The 19,842-nt window shown below is 38.1% G+C and overlaps 2 protein-coding genes across 5 annotated transcripts in view; both read right to left on the reverse strand.

Moving 5' to 3' along the window:
- Positions 1-1,906: 1,906 nt before the first annotated feature.
- On the reverse strand, positions 1,907-10,715 carry LOC117300882 (E3 ubiquitin-protein ligase UHRF2-like). 2 transcript variants are annotated; one of them, XM_033784738.1, is made up of 9 exons: positions 10,557-10,715; positions 9,219-9,327; positions 8,787-8,960; positions 7,128-7,236; positions 6,346-6,522; positions 5,441-5,524; positions 4,972-5,079; positions 3,787-3,983; positions 1,907-3,033 (listed from the first exon to the last, which is right to left on the reverse strand). In XM_033784738.1, the coding sequence occupies exons 2-9, from the start codon at positions 9,309-9,311 to the stop codon at positions 2,878-2,880; spliced, it is 1,098 nt and encodes a 365-aa protein (XP_033640629.1). In that variant the 5' UTR covers positions 9,312-9,327; positions 10,557-10,715; the 3' UTR covers positions 1,907-2,877. The 2 variants fall into 2 exon arrangements, with proteins under 2 accessions (XP_033640629.1, XP_033640630.1); XM_033784739.1 differs by lacking the exon at positions 10,557-10,715 and adding an exon at positions 9,987-10,066.
- A 3,772-nt stretch (positions 10,716-14,487) lies between these two features.
- The window catches only part of LOC117300774 (germinal-center associated nuclear protein-like), a 30,565-nt gene continuing 25,210 nt past the window's right edge, over positions 14,488-19,842 (reverse strand). For all 3 annotated transcript variants that reach the window (XM_033784566.1, XM_033784565.1, XM_033784564.1), the window contains exons 16-20: positions 19,049-19,136; positions 18,504-18,670; positions 17,087-17,216; positions 16,061-16,264; positions 14,488-15,115 (exon numbers count right to left, since the gene is read on the reverse strand). In XM_033784566.1, coding sequence (XP_033640457.1) covers positions 14,845-15,115; positions 16,061-16,264; positions 17,087-17,216; positions 18,504-18,670; positions 19,049-19,136 — 860 coding nt within the window. In that variant the 3' untranslated portion in view covers positions 14,488-14,844. The remainder of the gene's footprint in view (positions 15,116-16,060; positions 16,265-17,086; positions 17,217-18,503; positions 18,671-19,048; positions 19,137-19,842) is intronic.

Here is a 19,842-nt window from a genome sequence, read left to right on the forward strand (position 1 = left end):
CGATCTGACAAAGCATGTGACTGGACTCAACTGCAGTTTGATTCGAGTGGAAAGCTGTTAATGGTAAAAGTAAAACGCAATTCTTAAATCCAGGTGAAGGAGGTGGGGTGGTCAGGTCTCTGTTAACCATAGATCTTATTGCAAATACTTGGTACGTGCGCGTTAGGCTATCGCTAGCTAGACCAGCATGCACCTCATTCAACAGTAAGCGCTTGCACGATGGGTATTTGCAAAATATTGCGTCATGCACTCAATGCCTCAAAACAGTGTTGTGTAAAAATTAAAATGCATGTTTAGATTCAAGACAGTGGACACTATTGGTAATTGTCAAATACTAGCATTCAGAGTTGCTGTATCTCAACATATGCATAAAATAACAAACCTTTGAAAATTTGAGCTCAACCGGTCATCGATGTTGCGAGATAACAATGAAAGAAAAAAACACCCTTGTCACACGAAATTGTGTGCGTTTAGGTGGTTGATTTCGAGACCTCAGGTTCTAAATCTGAGGTCTCGAAATCAAATTCGTGGAAAATTACTTCTTTCTCGAAAACCACTCCACTTCAGGGGGAGCCGTTTCTCACAATGTTTTATATCCAACAACCTCTCTCCATTACTCATCACCAAGTAAGGTTGTATGCTAATAATTATTTTGAGTAATTACCAATGGTGTCCACTGCCTTTAAAGGAACACGTTGCCTTGAATCAGACGAGTTGGTCTATAAAAAGCGTTTGTAACCCTTTGTTTTAAAATGCATCTGGTTAGAAAGATGTTTTAAAGGTAGAATACGATGATCCACACAAATTTGCCCGAAATTGCACGGTTTTCCTTTTATGTTGCAAACTTACACGGTCGACCATTTATGGATAAATGGTTTACCAATGGCAGACGGTGTTAGTTGACGAGGTAAAAGGAAAACCGTGCAATTTTAAGGCATGTTTGTGTGGATCATTGTATTCTACTTTTACAACATCTTTCCACCCATTTTATAACAAACCGTTACAAACGCTTTTCAAAGATCAACTCGGCCGATCCAAGGCAACGTGTTTATTTAAAGGTAGGATCATCGCTTGTTTTTTTGTAAATGCAAAGCATATCTATAGGCACAATGATAATGAAAGATACAAAGAAAGTCAACTGTGAATGTTTCAGCTGAAAATAGTCTCCACTTACTGAGAAAACAGCAAAAACAAATGCTACCCGATGAATTCAAAACGGGCTGCTTGCACAAAGAGCCGTGGACAAGGTGTATTAATGAGCATAAAAATAGATCTGATCAAGAGCACTGGCAAGATGTTGATAATACAAAACATTGTCAGGAACAACACCCTTTAAGTAATATAGTTGTACAGAAAGAAGTAATTTTCACCCACAATTTGAATCCGAGAAATACATCAGGCATGAAGCGTTTCTTATGCACACAATTCTATGAAACAAGTGTTTTGTTCTGCCACTTCTTTCTTGGAACTGCGATGACCAATAATCGAGCTCAAATTTTCACAGGTTTGTTATTTCATGCATATGTTGAGATACACTTAGAAAGGATAGTGGTCTTTGACAATCAAAAAGTACCCCTGATTATGAGTAAATGCCGTTATTGTTTAAAAAGTGTGTAAATTGAAAATTAGTTTTTCCTTTTTTTCGTAAAAGAATTTAAAAACATTTGTGTATTTATGAGTAGAATTTTTTGTCTAGATGGTTGTGATGATGGTTTACAATTTCTCTAATCAGTACTTGTTTATGTTTACTATTACAAAAATAATTTTTAAAAGTTCTATTGTTTTAGAAACAAAATAGAAAGAAAAAGAAAATAACAAAATCATAAAGTTTTGTTTAGTTTATTTCAGGTATCAAAAATACAAATAACAAATTACAGTTAAAAAAACCAAATTCATTTGTGCAAAATTTATGTTCAAAACATTTCTTTAAAGACAAATTTAGAACTACATCAACTAATGAGAATTTATAAAATTTACTGTTTAAAATGTCTATAAAGCTAGTAGTAGGTACAGAGGTGGTTAGTTTCTAATAATATGTTAGTATAACGAAGCAAAGTAGAACACCAAAATTATTTAAATATTTTAATAAAACCGCCTTCTCTTGATGAAATTTTCCAGTCAGTTTTTCTAAAGCCATTTCAAACAATTCAAATACATCAGTTGGTGCACTGTGACACAACTTTGCAAGTATTGTGTCGATGCATTTATCACTCGATATCAGGGTGCAGTCGGACATCATTCAAAACCACAGAGGACAATATTGAATGGTCAGACAGTAGGAGGGTTGACTGTGTGCTGTTTAGATACATTTAACACATGATATCATAATGCAGACTGGCAATACTTATCATTAAAAAACTACAGTTGAATTGATATTGAAAGATCAGACAGTAGGAGGGTTGACTGTGAGTTGCGGGCTGGTACTTAGTTAGTTAGTAAGTTCATGATCAGTCATTCTCTTATGACATAGAGGATTCAAAGCAGGGGCCACAGAATTTAAAGGCAGGCAAAATACAACAGCTCCTAAACAACTAAAAACGATCTGGGCCAACTTTCATAAACTGTGAAGTAAAAAACGTTCAATATTCCATAACAGAAATTCAATAACAGAAATTCAATAAAATATTACTAAAATATCTCAAGGGTACCAGTCACAAAATGTAATTAGTTAACTACCCAAAATATTATCATATTCTAGTGTTTGATCAATGGAGCAGATTTCTTGGTTCCTAAATAGTTGTTAAAAACTTTGCATTTTTGAGTTTTAATTCAATAACAAATTTGGCAAATGTTTAAAATTAATCACTGAGTAGAATTTATAAGAAAGTAAAAAATAAAAGTATGTACAATTTTAGTGACGTCATAGAAACAATAGACTCACTCGTTACTGGTTGTTTCCATGGTAACATTTTCGTGAGTGATCTGTTCTACACCTTGGTCATCTTTGGGGGTGGGGGAGGAGGGTTCTTGGATTGGGGCGGGGCTGCTGGCAGGGGAAAGCTCCGACGTGTCGCTACCATCCATATCCTTATCCTGAGTGGAATAAAAATCAGACAAAATATGAATATCAGTTTTTGTTTTACCCACAAACACCGATGTATGTAAGCACTGTATCCTCGGTACATTCCCAAGTCCTGTGAAGAAAATCACAGACTTATATAACTCGGGTGGGATTCGAACCCACGACCCTTGCGATTCTAGAGCAGTGTCTTGCAAACTAGACCACTGAGATTGCCTGTACATAACAGCAATAACACTATTTGGTTAGAAGTAATATACAGCAGTTTTTGATACTATAAAGCATTTTGTTTGATTATTTTAATCCTATATAAATGTAGATGTTTACAATTAAAGTAACAAAAGTTTCATTTCAAAAGGTGGTCGCTTTTTTGTGGCTGGAAATCCAGAGCTATTATGTTCACGTAGGAAGAATAATCCCTAATAGGAATACACAATCTGAGAAACAATACTGACAGTAATGCTTCTGAGATTCTAGATTCCATAACCGCATTACTTCAAAGTGAAATGTTTCTGAAAAAGCTTTAAACTATTGAAAGAATCAAATCGAATCCCACCCAGGTAATATGCCTGTGATATTTTTTCTCAGGACTCGGGGAAAGTACTGAGTATACAGTGCTAACACTCATTGGTGTAGTAAAAAAGCCAAAGTTAATATTAAAAGCTGTTGTAGTCTTTTAACCAAAAGTTTGGATTGCCATTAATTTTACGAGTGACTAACGTTAAACCTTCCCTTTAACCTTTCAAAACTTTCAACCTTGATCTCACCTGTTCGCTCCCAAAATCACTGATGTCCCTCTCTGATTGGCTACTGTATGCACTGTCAGACTTCTTCCCGGGGCTGTTGGGCTCTTCCACTTCCCAGGAGGGTGGTGCTTGATCAGTGCAACGGCGGAGGGCAAACTTGTACACACCATGGCTGGAAAGGCCTGTGGTGAACCAGTATTTCTCAACCATGTACAGACCTGAAGAAAAAAAAAAAACATACTCACGCAAAATTCAAATTTTAGTATTGGTTAAACAAATTTAGAGTTTTGGAACTTATCATCTGCTTCATAAATGCACTTAATATTTTGTAATTGTCCTGATAAGCTTTACTTTTTAAAGTGAAAACAACCCAACTACATAAACATTGTCAACGGTCCCGAATACAATGGGTCCTATTTTTATGTGTGTGTGGTGGGGGTGGGGGTGGGGGGGGGGGGGGGGTCTTTTATGTCATTGGGGTCTACTTGCCAAACTTTGAGTCTCCTCTCCAGTGACAAAAACACATTGAAAGGCTTCGCCGGTAAGTTGTTCTTGTATAATGTACAACAATGTTTGATATTTTAGGCCTATTTTATCAAGGTACACAAACTTGATATATCGTCGGGATCATTGAGTAGTTATTAATGCTTCTACAAAAGGTTTCAAACTCACACTGATTCAATTCACAACTCATGACGATCCAAATCAAGTGACTAAACTTTACTGTCGAGCATAAACTACGATGGCTAGAGAAGCTTTTCACCTTGAATAATTTTTTAACAAGCTAGAAAATTCTGTTTACGATCCTATAAGGGATTTTCAGATTGTTTGGTACAATTGTGGATTATCCTACCTACAGGGACAAAATCGCTCCGGATTTTCGGCGATATCTCAAAAATGCTACCATCTTTCGAAATGAAATTCTCACAGGTTAGTTTGATTGTACACAATTATATAGGATTAAAACAATGAAACGGTTTAAAAACCAAAGGTATACTTTTCCCTTTAAGGTGCAAAACAATGTCTGCTTATAAAACATTCATGAGAGAAATGTGAAGCAGTCAGCTTATAAATATGCAAAAGGTGTAAAAGTCAGCTTAATGCGTAAACATGAGGCACAATACGTCAGCTTATAAATACGCATGAGGTGTAAGAAGTCAGCTTATAACTATGCATGGTTTCACACATTACAAGAGGTCCACTTACCATCATATCTGTAGCCATCCTCTGGTGCATATGGGCTGTCCAGCTTGTAGCCTCGGATCACTCTCACTGGACGCTTGAACTCAACGTTCCTCGTTAGCGCAAGGTTTCCTGTTCAACAAGTATTCAATTAAAAAGAAACACATTATTAAGTGACTTTTTATTTCTATGCAAATTTATGGATATGGTCAGAATAACATGTCTAATTGGCTGTTTTTTATAATTCACGTCAAGTTGGTATTCCAAAAATTTGTTTTGTGCCTACCCTCAGTATTGTTTCTCGGAATGTTTTGAGCTTCTGGAGTAAATGACTTCCTTTGAAAATACCAATGTTACATTGAAACCCAGACTTGACAGAGGAAAGACAATGGATAAAAACAACTCAATTTGACATTGGAGCTCCTCACTACACTTGACTTTGAGAAAAGAGAGAAAAAGTTTAGCACAATGTGTGACATTGATCACATCTCACCTCTAGTTAGTCTCTGGTCCCTTGACTGGGGTGCAGTGCGTAGGTTCTTGGGGTTGGCTCTGGTGCCCTTTAAGTCACGTCCTCCTGTGTGATCAGACACACAATTATTATTATTTATTTATTTGGCAGTTCACATAAAAATACAAAATTACAAAATATTTATACGAAAAGGGTAAAGCTCTTAAAAACATTAATTATATAAATATATACATCAGGAATGGAAAACAAAACAAATAAAAAGGGGGATACATCAAGATACAAAAAAAAGAATTCATATTAAGCTCATGTTTTCTTGAAGAAAAAAAACAAAGAGAAAAACCCATGAGTGCCTGCACAATTCATTTAGCTTTGATTCGTTCCATTCTTTGCAATCCTCTGTTGCACTTGGCAACCCTGACTAGAATTTTTTTCCTGGTTACACGCCATCGTAGCTGTGCTATGACTAGGTGATTATTCCAACCACTTGTGTAAAAGAACCCAGTACACCTATCAGTGTTTTCTGGTACTGTTGTGCAACAATCACGACATTACCTTGTAAATGACTAATTAGATGGTGGTATATAAGTACATGGGTCTTAAACTTAGTTCTTACCTAGTTCAGCACACCGTGTACAAAAAATAAGGAGCGCTTTGAGATAAAGCTCTATATATAAAATCATTATCTTTATACTAAACAACAATAGCATGACGCAATAAAATCTTGTGTATTATGCATACGTGACTGCAAATGCAGAAACACTGATGAAGGACAAATGAAATTATTCTAAAATTAATTGGCCGATATCACCAACTGTTTCCGAGTAGAGTCCTGTTTTGTGCAGAACACTGAAAGAATGTACAAATTTGGCTTTCTATTAAAGTGGGGTGTACCTCTCCTAATAAACACTGGTTAAGTTGCAACTCACCTTCCCCAGTGTATGTAAAGCACTCTCCCAGGTCCAAGTCATCCTCATAGCCGCCCGACAATGCCAAAGAGTAGCACCCCTCCTCTTCATTTCCATGGATGCCAGCAACCGTTGGGCGGTGGATGCCGTCACGAGAGCAGTCAAGTCTCATCATCCATTCTCGACCGACTTCCACCCCTGGTGGTAGAAATGTCAAAGGTTAAGGGTGCACCCATAGCATACAGTGAAAAATGCTAAATATTCAAAAATACAAAGAAGTCACACAGCTATTCACAGTAAAAGGGAAAATTATCCACCGAATCCTGAACTGTTATCCTCTGCTTGATTTAATACTGGGGGAGTTCCAAGGCCCGACAAGTTACGGTAAAGTGTCTTGCACAAGAACACAAGTGTCATGACTGGGATTAGAACCCAAGTGTAATCACCAGGATTCGAATCTACACCCGAGGACTAAACCACCAGAGCTTGAATTTGATGCTCTTAAACGATAGTGGACACTATCGGTAATTACTCAAAATAATTGTTAGCATAAAACCTTACTTGGTAACGAGTAATGGGGATAGGTTGATAGTATAAAACATTGTGAGGAACGGCTCCCTCTGAAATAGCTAGTTTTGAAGAAAGAGGTAACTTTTATTTTATGCATATAATGTTGAGATACACTAAGTGAGAAGACTGGTCTTTGGCATGACAGGCGAGTTGCAAGTAAGCCCGGACGGCTCAAATCTAATAGTTGGACTTTTACACTTGAGGAATTGTCCCCAAAACCTAGGGAAGTTTACCTGGAATTGCACCGAAGGTATTTTCCCTCCTTACTGGCTTAGGTTTGTAGTCTGCGTCAGGATCCACTTTAGATAGCTCAATGTCCACATCCTCAGCGCTTGGTGGTTTCTACAGAGAGATAAGTACAATTTGGGTTGATTTAAGAAAATCTAATCTAATCTAATCTAATCATTTATTGTTTAAAGTGCACCACATACAATTACCTCAGCACTCTGAACATAGTGACAATAAAAGTAATTGTTAAAAAGTTGAACAAGAAGAGTAAAAACTTATATAGTAAACATAATAAGAATGAAACAAATTGAGTTTTAATCAATGACTGTAAGGATTCATAGCTGTGGGCTGCACGAATGTTTGATGGAAGATAATTCCATAGCATGGGAGTAACAACCGAGAAAGCACGATACCATATTACTTAGTCATCGTAGAATTGACAGGTGGAGGTTCCAGCCAAGTCTCACTACTCTGCCTTGTTGATCTCTGCGGAACGCGGAAACCAACTAGGTCAGTGAGATAGATCGGCACATTGACATCCTCAATTATCCTATATGTAACGGCTCCCTCTCAAGTAGCTAGTTTTGAAGAAAGAGGTAATTTTTATTTTATGCATATAATGTTGAGATGACTGGTCTTTGGCAATTACCAATAGTGTCCAGTGTCTTTGCAAGGATTTTGAATCAAATCCGCTGTTCAACTGGCAACCAATGTAGCACAGGAGTAATACTCTCCAGAACTCTAGAAAATATTACAAGAGCAAGATTTTAGCCACCTACCTCTGGATTAACATTTCGACGCTCTTCCATCTAAGCTATCTAGCCTTTATGGAAGCAGTCTCCCTATTTTGTCAATATATTTGATCCTTGGTGCCATACAGAATCCATACAACCGTTAACTGTCGTGTAGCCAGGGATCCTACCCAAGTTTACGATACAACCTGGGAAGCGGCAGCCAACGGATCACTAAGGGGATGCAACTTTTAATTTCAGATATAAATTAACAAAAAACGCACGGAAAACTGACTGGATTCATGTTTTAAAAACAAGTGACTTGAGCGGAACTTGAACCCGCGACCTCAAAATTAACATGCTGAATGAGCCATCTAGCCCCTGTGTTGGCAGTCTCCTTATTCTGTCAATTTCTTTGTTTGAGGGTGCCAGTCCGGAGCCATTCAAGTTGTAATTTGTGTGCGCATGGCTATACAGCAATTTAAGGTTTTATGGCTTTTGACTGGCACCTTTAAACAAAGATTTTTAATTTTTAATTTTTTTTTAATGCAAGTCGCCAGACACACAAGGCCTGAAGGCCACTTCAAGGTGTGGGCTACAATTTTTTTTCAGAGGCCATTGCCACCTACTCCTAGGGCTGAAAAAGGACTACCTCTTTTACAGTCCATACGGCTGGTGCTTTGGTATCATCAATCTGAAGCCTTGCCGGAAGAGCAGAAAGCACTAACTCCCCAATTTTTTTGTAGCAAGTGTCACAACCGGGATTCAAACCCACACTCTGCTGATTAAACAACAGAGCTCGAATCCAGTGCTTTATCCGCTCGGCCATGACACGCCAAATAATATTGACAAAATAGGGAGACTGCCAACATAGCTCACTCAGCAGACTGAATTGTATGAACAAGGACACGAAGATTATGCACAAAAACTTACGAGGCCTGTGAGACGTCGAGATTTGCGCACCCCTGTGGCAAACGAGCTGCCCCCGTCATCTCCCAAACCAGGTCTCTCCTGTACCCTGACTTTCTTGAAGGCTGGACTGTCTGAGGATTGCTTGCGTTTGTGTTGTCTTGGCCGTTTCTTGACGTTCTTGGGTACGAGCTGAAACTGCAAAGGACAATAAAAGTTGTGAGTACAGGCTGTAAGCATAAACACTTCCTTAGCACAAAAATATATTGTTAAGCAGAAACAGGTAACCAGCCAAAATACCATACAGTTAACTAACATTGCTCAAAAGCAAAATTAACTGCTTAACACTAACAGCTTTGTGGCCATAGTGCCAGATCTCTGGCTATCAAGATCGACGGTTGTGATCGCAAAATTATTCCCCTTATTGAAATACAGTAACATTTAAATTAAATTTACCGGTTTGAAAAGGCCCAAGTCTTTCAAGACTTGCTTGTTCTCCTCGATGTTCTTCAGGCGCTGAATCTCATATGCTGACAAAACGGCAGGCATGATGTCGTCTTGGACTCTGGATATAATATTATTAAGAAGATTGTTGATAATCGTGTTAATTAAAACACATACCAACTTTAATTAGAAGTAAGGTGTTGCTCTGCTTTTAGCTGCGATAATCAAAACTCTTGACTGGTCATGTTGAATGTAATTGATTTTTTAAAAATTAATCAACATTATGATTATACGTTCCTACATTAAAACCACAACACATTCCACTTAAAGCCAGTGGACACTATTGGTAATTGTCAAAGACCAGTCTTCTCACTTGGTGTATCTCAACATATGCATAAAATAACAAACCTGTGAAAATTTGAGCTTGATTGGTCGTCGAAGTTGCGAGATAAATATGAAAGAAAAAAAACACACTTGTCACATGAAGATGTGTGCTTTCAGATGCTTGATTTCGGGACCTCAAATTCTTAACTTCAACTCTTGAGGTCTCGAAATCAAATTCGTGGAAAATTACTTCTTTCTCGAAAACTAATCCACTTCAGAGGGAGTCGTTTCTCACAATGTTTTTATACTACCAACCTCTCCCCAATTGCCATTACTCGTTACTAAGGAAGGTTTTATGCTAATAGTTATTTTGAGTAATTACCAATAGTGTCCACTGCCTTTAACAGCTAGTATTACACGGTGTACTAGCTACACTAAAATCTGTACGATACGAACGAATAATACGAGTGTTGAAGGGTCCTACTACTTGCCGTCAACTCGCCGTCAACTCACTTGCGCCGTCAACTCGCCGTCAACTCCTCCAATATACATTTAAAACCCACAAAAGAAGCATAGAACTGTAAAGTATCAGCTCAAAGAGAATTCGCGAAAGTTTTAGGTCATATTTCGGAATAAAAATTGAGTTTTTTTCTCGTGAAAAAATTATCTCGAAACAGCAAAACCGTCGGCCGCCATCTTGCTTTTTCACATTGATTAGTCTTGGCCCAAGATGTCAATGTGGCCCAAGATGTCAATGATTGGTACTTTATTTCTATCAACACAAAGTCGTTTTTGTGAATGAATTTTTACCGAAAACCATGAGAAAAATGTAGTTTAGCCCAAACTTAACACTTCCGTGTCCCATTTATAAATTTTTCATGTAAATTTAATGAGTTGACGGCACGAAAATGAGTTGACGGCGAGTTGACGGCAAGTCGGCGAGTTGACGGCAAGTAGTAGGACCGGTGTTGAAGGATGCTGTAAAAAAAATAGGTGCCCAACTCCTTGTTTTTTAATCATTCTTACCTTTCACGTTAGTGACAGCTACACAAATATCTCAGAAATAACTCCTGGTCAAGTACAGTACCGTTTTCCGTCTAAATTTACGCTAAAAAGTAAGAAACTTAAGTCAAATGCAGAGAGAAAAAACTACGTGTTCGTTGCCAGCAGACGACATATCTCTTGTTGTTGACATATTAAAGGGACGCTAACAGCTGAGCACGTGTGTTTTCGCGGGAAATATTCGCGGGTTCCTTCCTTGTGTTAAATGAACCCAAAATTTCACTGGTCCCCGTCGTTTTATCTCCAGCAACAGAGGGCGCTTTATGTTAATTTTTACCCTGGGATTTATTTAGGGCCAATGACTTGAGCTAGCTATACGGCCTCTTTTTTTTTTATTTCTTTTCAAATGCTTTCAAACATTTTTTATAGGTATTAAACTTACGCATTATTTGTCCGAGAATCAATTACAAAGATTACTAAAAGTAATAGTGGAACTTGGAAATTTTTCTGGAAAAAAGCATTAAAAAATAATTGTCCTTTTTTATTTATTTTTTACAGGATTTTGGGCAAATTCAACACATCAAAAAGTTACAATTTCCAAGCACAGACAAATCCTTGCTTAGCGGAAGCAGATTTCTGATTGGTCCCTGTCAAAATAATACTTTCTAGCACTCAGACTTCCAGCTAAACAGCTTTTTCAGCCCAGGGTCCAATTTCATAAAGTTAATTGCTCAAGTACAAAAACTAGCTTAGCATAACAAAAGTATGCTGACCAGAAAAAAAGTTACAATTGATTACTTTATAATTAGCACACTGGTGTCCTGCTTGTTGTCGCTTAGCAGAAACTTGTTGGCCAACATTTTCTGTATAAAACAGATCTATGAAAATGGGTCGGTTTAGGCCTATGAGCTAGTTCGGGTAGTACGGGTGTTACCCAAGACATACACCCCCCCACACCCTAACCTACAAATTTTTTAATATTAAAGGGGAATTTACTTTAAATCTCTCAAAATTGTGCCATTTGGAGTTGCTCCTTATTGTTCATGTTCTAATTCAACCTACAGTGTGTTGCAATTTGTGAGAAGTGATTCAACAACATAAACTTGCCTGTGACAAAAAACAAAACAAAACCCAGCTGAACACACCGTCCACCAATTTGTGGAGTAAAAAATGTGGTTCTACAAAGTAGCGATCCGTATTCTGTCAGGGTCCACACAGTTTCAAGAGATATTATGTGAATCATATGATTCTATTCTACTTTAACTACATAAATCTTTTCAGCCATTTTTAATTTTAGTAACAAATAATTTGTATAGCCCAAAGCACAAAAACCCCAATGTTGAATCCAGAGGCAATGGTCCTCCAATTGCAAAAGTTTCAAAACTTTCTAGTTTTCATCTGCCATCTTCAATTAAAACAGTCAGGTAACCCATTTGATTATGGAAACAGTGCTCCGGGGCTAGGTTCTGTCAGTTGGTGGACTAGTAAGTCATACATCGCAAGGTTCAAGTGATATCTAGATTGACCATGGTGAAGTCAAAGTCGACTCAAGTCAACCACATTCAAAGTAACTATTGCTCTTTGATACAAAACAATCAGCCAAGAAACTTCAACTCTATCATTATCAAAATATTGTGACATAAAAAAAGACCCCTGGTGAAGCACACATTCCTACAGAACAGACAGGTTCATTCAAAGGTCAAGTTTCACAAACTCTATGATCACCTTGAATATGCACCTTTCTTATCAAGTTCCCTTTCATATAATCCCAAAATTATTGATATCCAGTCCTGGAAATAAACCCCTGGTGTTGGCCTTGGTGCCCTTCAACAGTTTCCTATTGACATTACGAAGTGCTCTTTGCAAAATGAAAATGGCCTTGCCCTTTCAACATGGTCCAAAAATGAAATTCCTGGCCTAGATATCGGCAAATAAATGGTTTTTGTTTCCTCAGTTTGACATCAGGTGTTTAACACTATTTAGATCTTTCCACTCCATTTTGAAGGGATTGCTACTTTATTTTAGTTTACCCTCAATCTTTCCCTTTCCAACCAGTTGAAACTTGGGCATGGAGGGTGAAAAGTAACAATATTGCAGTGTCCTAACAAAATTAATGACCTTTATGCTGAGGCCAGAGTGTTTATTTTCTTTGCAAGCTTGGGCCACAAAAGTCGCCCAATTAGAGAAGAAGGGCTATGAGAGCAGTCAACAGAAGTCCTTTGTAAAGAAAAGGGTCAACTAGTTAATCACTATTCATTAAAACACTACACAGATTCACTTTTTATAAGTTCCAAACATTTCTTTTTAATATCAAAACTCCTCCATCCAATGCAACAATTTTTCAGTTGTATCAAAAGACATGATTTGATTTTACAAAAACACAAATAACATCATGTCTTTAGGTTTTAAATTTATGTACAGATACAGTGTATGAAAACAGCAATGTTTAAACCTTAACTGAATAATGAGAAAGAAATTGTCCACAGATATAAGTTGTTCCAAATCAAGAACAGAACAGCATCGTTTAAGTAGATTAGGAAGAGATTCATCATTAAGCCCGGTTCATACTTCCTGCGAATGCGAAGGGAATGTTGGTGATGCAACAATCGGTACGCGTTCCATTTCCCTTTGTGACGCAATGAAATTCGCATCGCACGAAGCATTCGCAGCAAGTATGAACCAGGCTTTATATAGCTGACCCCAAAAAGGGAATGTGCATAGGCCCACCTAACATCTAAATAGGCAGCTGAATCTACAGCTACGACAGTTGCTAAGTGTGTTTCAAAGTCCTTTACTTCAATGAATTATGATCCAGCCATAGCTGAAGCACCCTCACTCATGATATCAGCCATGGAAACTTTTAAAGGCAGTGGACACTATTGGTAATTGTCAAAGACTAGTTTTCACAGTTAGTGTATCTCAAAATATGCATAAAATAACAAACATGTGAAAATTTGAGCTCAATCGATCATCGAAGTTGCAAGATATTAATGCAAGAAAAAACACCCTCCGTCACACAAAGTTGTGTGCTTTCTGATGCTTTATTTTGAGACCTCAAATTCTAAACTTGAGGTCTCGAAATCAAATTCGTGGAAAATTACTTCTTTTTCGAAACAACGTCACTTCAGAGGGAGCCGTTTCTCACAATGTTTTCTACTACCAACCTCTCCTCATAACTCCTAATCAAGAAAGGTTTTAACACGATAATTAGTTTGAGTAATTACCAATAGTGTCCACTGCCTTTAAGTAGCTCTTTTTGTAAACAAGGTAACAAGGGCCCAATTTCATAAAGATGTTTTATCATTTGAAATACCCCTTGACAAATTTCTTTGCTAAGCAAAAAATTAGCAAACATTTTGACTGGTAATCTGTTTCAGTTAACAATGCTTTTCTGTGCTTAGCAAGTTTTTGTGCTTACAGGCTTTATGAAATGGGGCCAAGGTCAACACAACAAACTAGCTAACTTATTGCTCACTCATGTATATCACTGTAAACCAAGGTTTGAGGACAACAAATAGTCAGACTCTTGTTTTGTTTAAAGAAAATCAGTATTCTCTACTGCAATTGAAGACAGGGACTAATATAGTCTGGTTCTTGTTTGGTATAAAGATAATCAGCATTCTTTAGTGCAGTTGAAGACAGGAACTAAGATAGTCTTACACTTTTTTAGATATCGTTATAGGCACTGGAGATGTTTGGTAATTGTCAAAGACCAGTATCCTCACTTGGTGTAACCCACAATATGCAAAAATTTAAATCTGTGAAAATTTGACTCAACAAGTTATTTAAGTTGCAAGAAAATAATGATGGAAAAAACACCTTGTTGCACAACTTTGTGTGCTTTCAGATGCCTGAGAAAGGCTTCAGGCCTGAAGTCATTCTTCTCAAAAACTACGTTACTTCAGAGTGAGCCATTTCTCACAATGTTGTATACTATATTTTGAGTAATCACCAAACATGTCCAGTGCCTTTAATCAGCAGTCCTTATAGAGTGTGTTCGATTAGCTTCCCTGGGTCAACCCCAGTGTGCTCATCCAAGTGAGCCCCTCATATGTGCTCATGGGAAAGCAGACGGGAACTACTTTCTTTCTGTGCATTACATGTATGTCAGAAACTGACTTCCGAAAGATCATAAAATGATTATTTTCAATGTCAAAACCACAAGTAGGGAACTTGGGGCTGACCTGGGTGAGCCCCGCAAATGATGTCAAAGCTATTTGAACGCACCGGGGGGGTCGACCTGGGTGGACTTTGGGAATCTAATCAAACGCACCCTATTGCAATTGAAGAAGGGGAACGTGCCACAGATGCATCATAGGGTGAGTAGATTCGCCAGTCTGAGTTCAGCGAGTCTGTCGGCTCGTTTCTCAGACTCAATACTAATCCTGAGGTTATCTAGACTCTGCTCCACATGGTGAGGCGAGGAGCCAAAGGAAGATGGAGTCCTCTTGACTGCATCTTGTTGCCGTGGAGACCGCTTAGCGCCATCTTGGAATGTAGCACCATGTTGTAGTGTAGCGCCATCTTGTAATGTAGCGCCCTCTACTGTGCCATGAAGCCATTGTTGGAGTAGAGCGTCAAACCTTTACATAATAGCAAAGAAAACACTTCAGATTAATTTTCATTTTAAGAAACTGCCGTGTAGCCATGGTTCACAACCAGATTTTTGGTACAACCTGGAAAGTGACAGCCAGGTCATCGACAATTCCAACAAATATTTTTATTTTTAAAGGAATACGTTGCCTTGAATCGGTCGAGTTGGTCTTTGAAAAGTGTTAGTAATTGTTTGTTATCAAATGCATATGGGTAGAAAGATGTTGTAAAAGTAGAATACAATGATCGACACAAACACGTCTCGATAATGCAAGGTTTTCCTTTTACCTCGTCGGCTAACATGTGTTATTTTGCAGAGTAACAGGAAAACCACGCAATTTCGAGGCAAATTTGTGTGGATCATTGTATTCTACTTTTAAAACATCTTTCCACCCATATGCATTTTATAACAAACGGTTACAAACGCTTGGTATAGACCAACTCTTCCGATCCAAGGCAACATGTTCATTTAAGGGGGGTGCAACTGTTCATACTATTGAATATTACAACACAAGAGAAACTGACTGGTAAATTTTAAATGATTTAGGGTTGAACAAAGACAAATTTAGTGGAATTTGAACCAATGACCTCCGGACTAATGGCTGACATTTCACCAACTGTTATTATTCAGTCACATAGAAACATTAGACCATAAAAACGCAGGACTTGTCCAGTTATAAAATTACTAGCCTAAAGCCTGGTTCATACTTCATGCGAATTTGACGACACAACTCTCCGTTCGCAGCGATATTCGCAAGTGAGTTGAACAGAGTTGAACTGCTGCGAACTATTCGTTGCGAATGTGTGATATCAAGATTCGCTTTGCATTCCCATTCGCAGGAAGTATTAACCGGGCTTGATGTTAAAAACAATGGCGTTGGGCAAGCAGGCCATTGTTAATCTTGATGCCTGCAAAGGAAGGACATTTATCTTACTTTTTGGATTCCTCCTTGGCGGAATACAGCACTGTCTTCACCGCTGTGGCTGTGTTCTTAGCGGCAACATCACGCGGGGGTTCCCTCTCCAGAACGGTGATTGGCGTTTCTTCGTTCTGTCTTTCGATTAAACTTGCTTCTTGGATTTTTTCAATAAAGTTGGCTTGCTTCTGCCGGACAATGCTGGCAATATGTGAGACAAATCTTCAACAACAAAAAAAGAGTAGAAAATAATGTTTTGGGTGAGACTGAATTTAAATGGAGATATATGATGTGGGATAAAAGTCAAGTACCTTAACTATTCCAATGTTTATATCCATACCATCCAAGACATATCATGCCAAGCTTTTGCCTAGGATTATTTGAGCCCTTTTTACTTTAAATAATTACAGATGGCTCCACTCATCTCAAGGTTTGATATTTGGTAGGTCTGTATTTGACATGGAATATATTTGCCTTTTACCAAAGCGGTAATATAGTTTTCTGCCCCTTAATAAAAAAACCATCTATGACCCCTTGCAAATATTTGGAACGATCCAGTCTAGGATATCAATGATTATGACTCCCCAGGTCATTACACTTTGAAGCAATGGCTTAATAGACCAATCCATTGAGCTCCACCCCATTGCATATTGACCAATCACAACCCATAGCGCCACCAAAAGTCATTGGAGAGGCTCACGTGTTCTTGCTCACACGTGCGCCGTGGGCGGAGCCTAACGGATCGGTCTATTAGTCATTGGAGGATTGATTTATTGGAACCGTATCAGCATTTAGGGTTTAGTAATGTAATGTATTTTTATAACCAGTTCACTATGGAGGAGACAATGATACACAAAACTCTCATGCAACACGCAGCGGTGGGCTTATAAACTGGCATTTCAGTTTCTGGCTTGGTTGGCGCTGGTCATGTGAACAGCTAGGCCATGTCTGGTGAGAATAGCGGATTGCGCGTACACAGGAAACTGTTTCACAAGGTCCATGTAGTCATGATTTTTAAGAACAAATGATTCTTATTATTATTACCTTGGTGGCTGAACAAAGGTTTCCGCCCTGGTTGTATTGACAGCATCTCTCCAGGTATGTGGTATTTCAAAAGCATCAAACTCACTCTGAATGTAGAAAACTGTCAGGTCATTCCCTTCTTCACCGTCATCTGTAAAAAACAATGGGAATACATTTAGTGTGAGGCAAATCAGGCTCATTGGCACAAATCTATTATGCTAATAATAATTTCAATGCTTACTTTTTTATCAACTTGCTTCCATTACCATAATTAATTAAACACAACTTTAAGTAGATGCCAAGCTCAGATATTTCCTGCTAATACTACTGAGCCAATTCCAGAAAGTTTGACCAACCCCTACCCTATGTTTCTGGTGAAAATGAACACTCAGTATGTTAACTCTGGAGTTAACTTTTACACTATATAAAATATATCTTACATATATGACCTTGGCTCTGAAAGAGGTAATTTGCAGGGGATGATTTGCTTAAACACAATGGACACCATTGGTAATTGTCAAAGACCAGTCTCCTCACTTGATCATGGTGTATCTCAACATATGCATCAAATAACAAACATGTGAAAATAAGAGCTCAATGTCACACGAAGTTGTGTGCTTTCTGATGCTTGATTTTGAGTCCTCAAATTCTAAATCTGAGGTCTCGAAATCAAATTCGTGAAAAATTACTTCTTTCTCAAAAACTACATTACTTCAGAGGGAAACATTTCTCACAATGTTTTATGCTATCAACCTCTCCCTATTACTCGTTACCAAGTAAGGTTTTATTCTAATAATTATTTAGAGTAATTACCAAAAGTGTCCACTGCCTTTAACTTTACTCCGAAGCAGAGGTAGCTTCTTTCTGGGCAATTAGGTTGGCTCAGTGGTTTCTGTCTTTGACCTCTGGACCCCGGTTAGATACCCGAACCAGATCCTTGCATGTGGATTGGGTTTTTCAGTTCCTACCCAACTGCGTGGGTTTGCCCTAGAGGGGTTTTCCTCCCACGTCTTAAACTGAAATTGCCTCATTGTGTTCTCCACAAAATGTTGGTGTGATGTTGTCATTAGGATGCTTAGCCGACTATGATTGTTGCGGCAGTGTTTTATTCACGCTACAGAACAGATATTCCAGTGTCAGGAAATCCAACCGGGGCCAAATATCATGGAGCTGCTAAGCACAAAAATGTGCCTAGCATGAAATTTCTTCCTCGATAAAAAAAAGGATTACCAACCAAATTTCTATTCGCTGCATATTGCTTGTTACTGGTATTCAGCTGTTGTTTGCTTTTCCTGAAAATCACGTGGAAATTTAGTTGGCAATCCTGTTTTTATCGAGGCAAAAATTTCATGCTAAGCAAATTTTGTGCTTAGCAGCTCCATGAAATTGGGCCCTGAAGGCCATTGCAACCATCTAGTTTGGCATCCCAGACACTTACCACTATCTCGTTGAGTTTGTACAATTGACATCATATAGCTGACACACTCTTCAATGATTCTACTCCATGGTACATGCCCAGCCAGCGGCTCACAGCCCGGTGCATCATACGTCAGGTAACAGGTGTCTTCAAAAGAACGACGAAACTTCTCTAGAATTCTCTGCACCCTGTTAATGAAAATAAATATATATAATGTCTGACAAATCAACACCACGCCTTGAACTTTGTCTTGAAGGGGCACAGCAATTTCCCTCTCGTCAGGGGCACTTCTATCAGGACAATGTAAATTTGTAAAGGGCATCAGTTAAAGCACAGGGGACCGTGGCAATTACTGTGGGTGCCTTGGGCTATTTCGAGGCCTGCAACACCAATGAAATATATAGAAATTTCTCCACTCATTAAATGAAAGTAAATCAATATGAGATATTCATAAAACAATCATGTTTGCAGAATACAGTGCGCCCTCTAGAGTTTATCTAGTAAGGTTTACAGAATATAGTGCAGAATACAGTTTATAGAATACAGTTGAGCAACTAGACAAATACCTTGCAAAGAGCGGAACTTTGCTCTTCTGGCTCCCTGGAAGGGAGTTGAGATACTTGTGACAGAAATCCACCACAGACTGCCAGTCATCTGTAAGTAAAATAAACCACAGCAATTTCATTAACGTAAATTGAACTGGAGTATCTTGTAACAAAGCTATTCAGCAGAAAATGTTTCAGCCACGCAGAAATTGTTTTTTGGAGTGAAAGACATTGGACACTATTGGTATTTGTCAAAGACCAGTCTTCTCACCATAGTCATAAAATAACAAACCTGTGAAAATTTGAGCTCAATTGGTCGTCGAAGTTGCGAGATAACTATGAAAGAAAAACAAAACACCCTTGTCACACGAAGTTGTGTGCTTTCAGATGCTTGATTTCGAGACCTCAAATTCTAAATCTGAGGTCTCGAAATCAAATTTGTGGAAAATTACTTATTTCTCAAAAACTACATCACTTCAGAGGGAGTTGTTTCTCACAATGTTTTATATTATCAACCTCTCCCCATTACTCGTTACCAACTAGGGTTTTATGGCAATAATTATTTTGAGTAATAACCAATAGTGTCCACTGCCTTTAAAGCCATTGGACACTTTCGGAACAGAACAAAAATTAAAAGTTCACAGATGTACAAATAACTTACAGGGGTAATGGTGAAAGACTTCTCTTGAAATATTATTCCATGAAATGCTTTACTTTTTGAGAAAACATTAAAACAATATCAATTCTCGATATCGAGAATTACGGATTTATTTTAAACACATGTCATGACACGGCGAAACGTGCGGAAACAAGTG

The sequence above is a fragment of the Asterias rubens genome, chromosome 16 (assembly GCF_902459465.1).
Source record: "Asterias rubens chromosome 16, eAstRub1.3, whole genome shotgun sequence".
In the NCBI taxonomy this organism is placed as follows: Eukaryota; Metazoa; Echinodermata; class Asteroidea; order Forcipulatida; family Asteriidae; genus Asterias; species Asterias rubens.

Bases quoted from the DNA above. Each gene is read 5' to 3' on its own strand.
- LOC117300882 (XM_033784738.1), bottom strand. From the start codon at position 9,311: ATGCCTGCCGTTTTGTCAGCATATGAGATTCAGCGCCTGAAGAACATC. The intron at 8,961-9,218 runs GTAAATTTAATT...TGTCCTTTGCAG, and splicing joins ACTTGGGCCTTTTCAAACCG to TTTCAGCTCGTACCCAAGAA. The intron at 6,523-7,127 runs GTAAACTTCCCT...TTCTACCACCAG, and splicing joins TACCTTCGGTGCAATTCCAG to GGGTGGAAGTCGGTCGAGAA.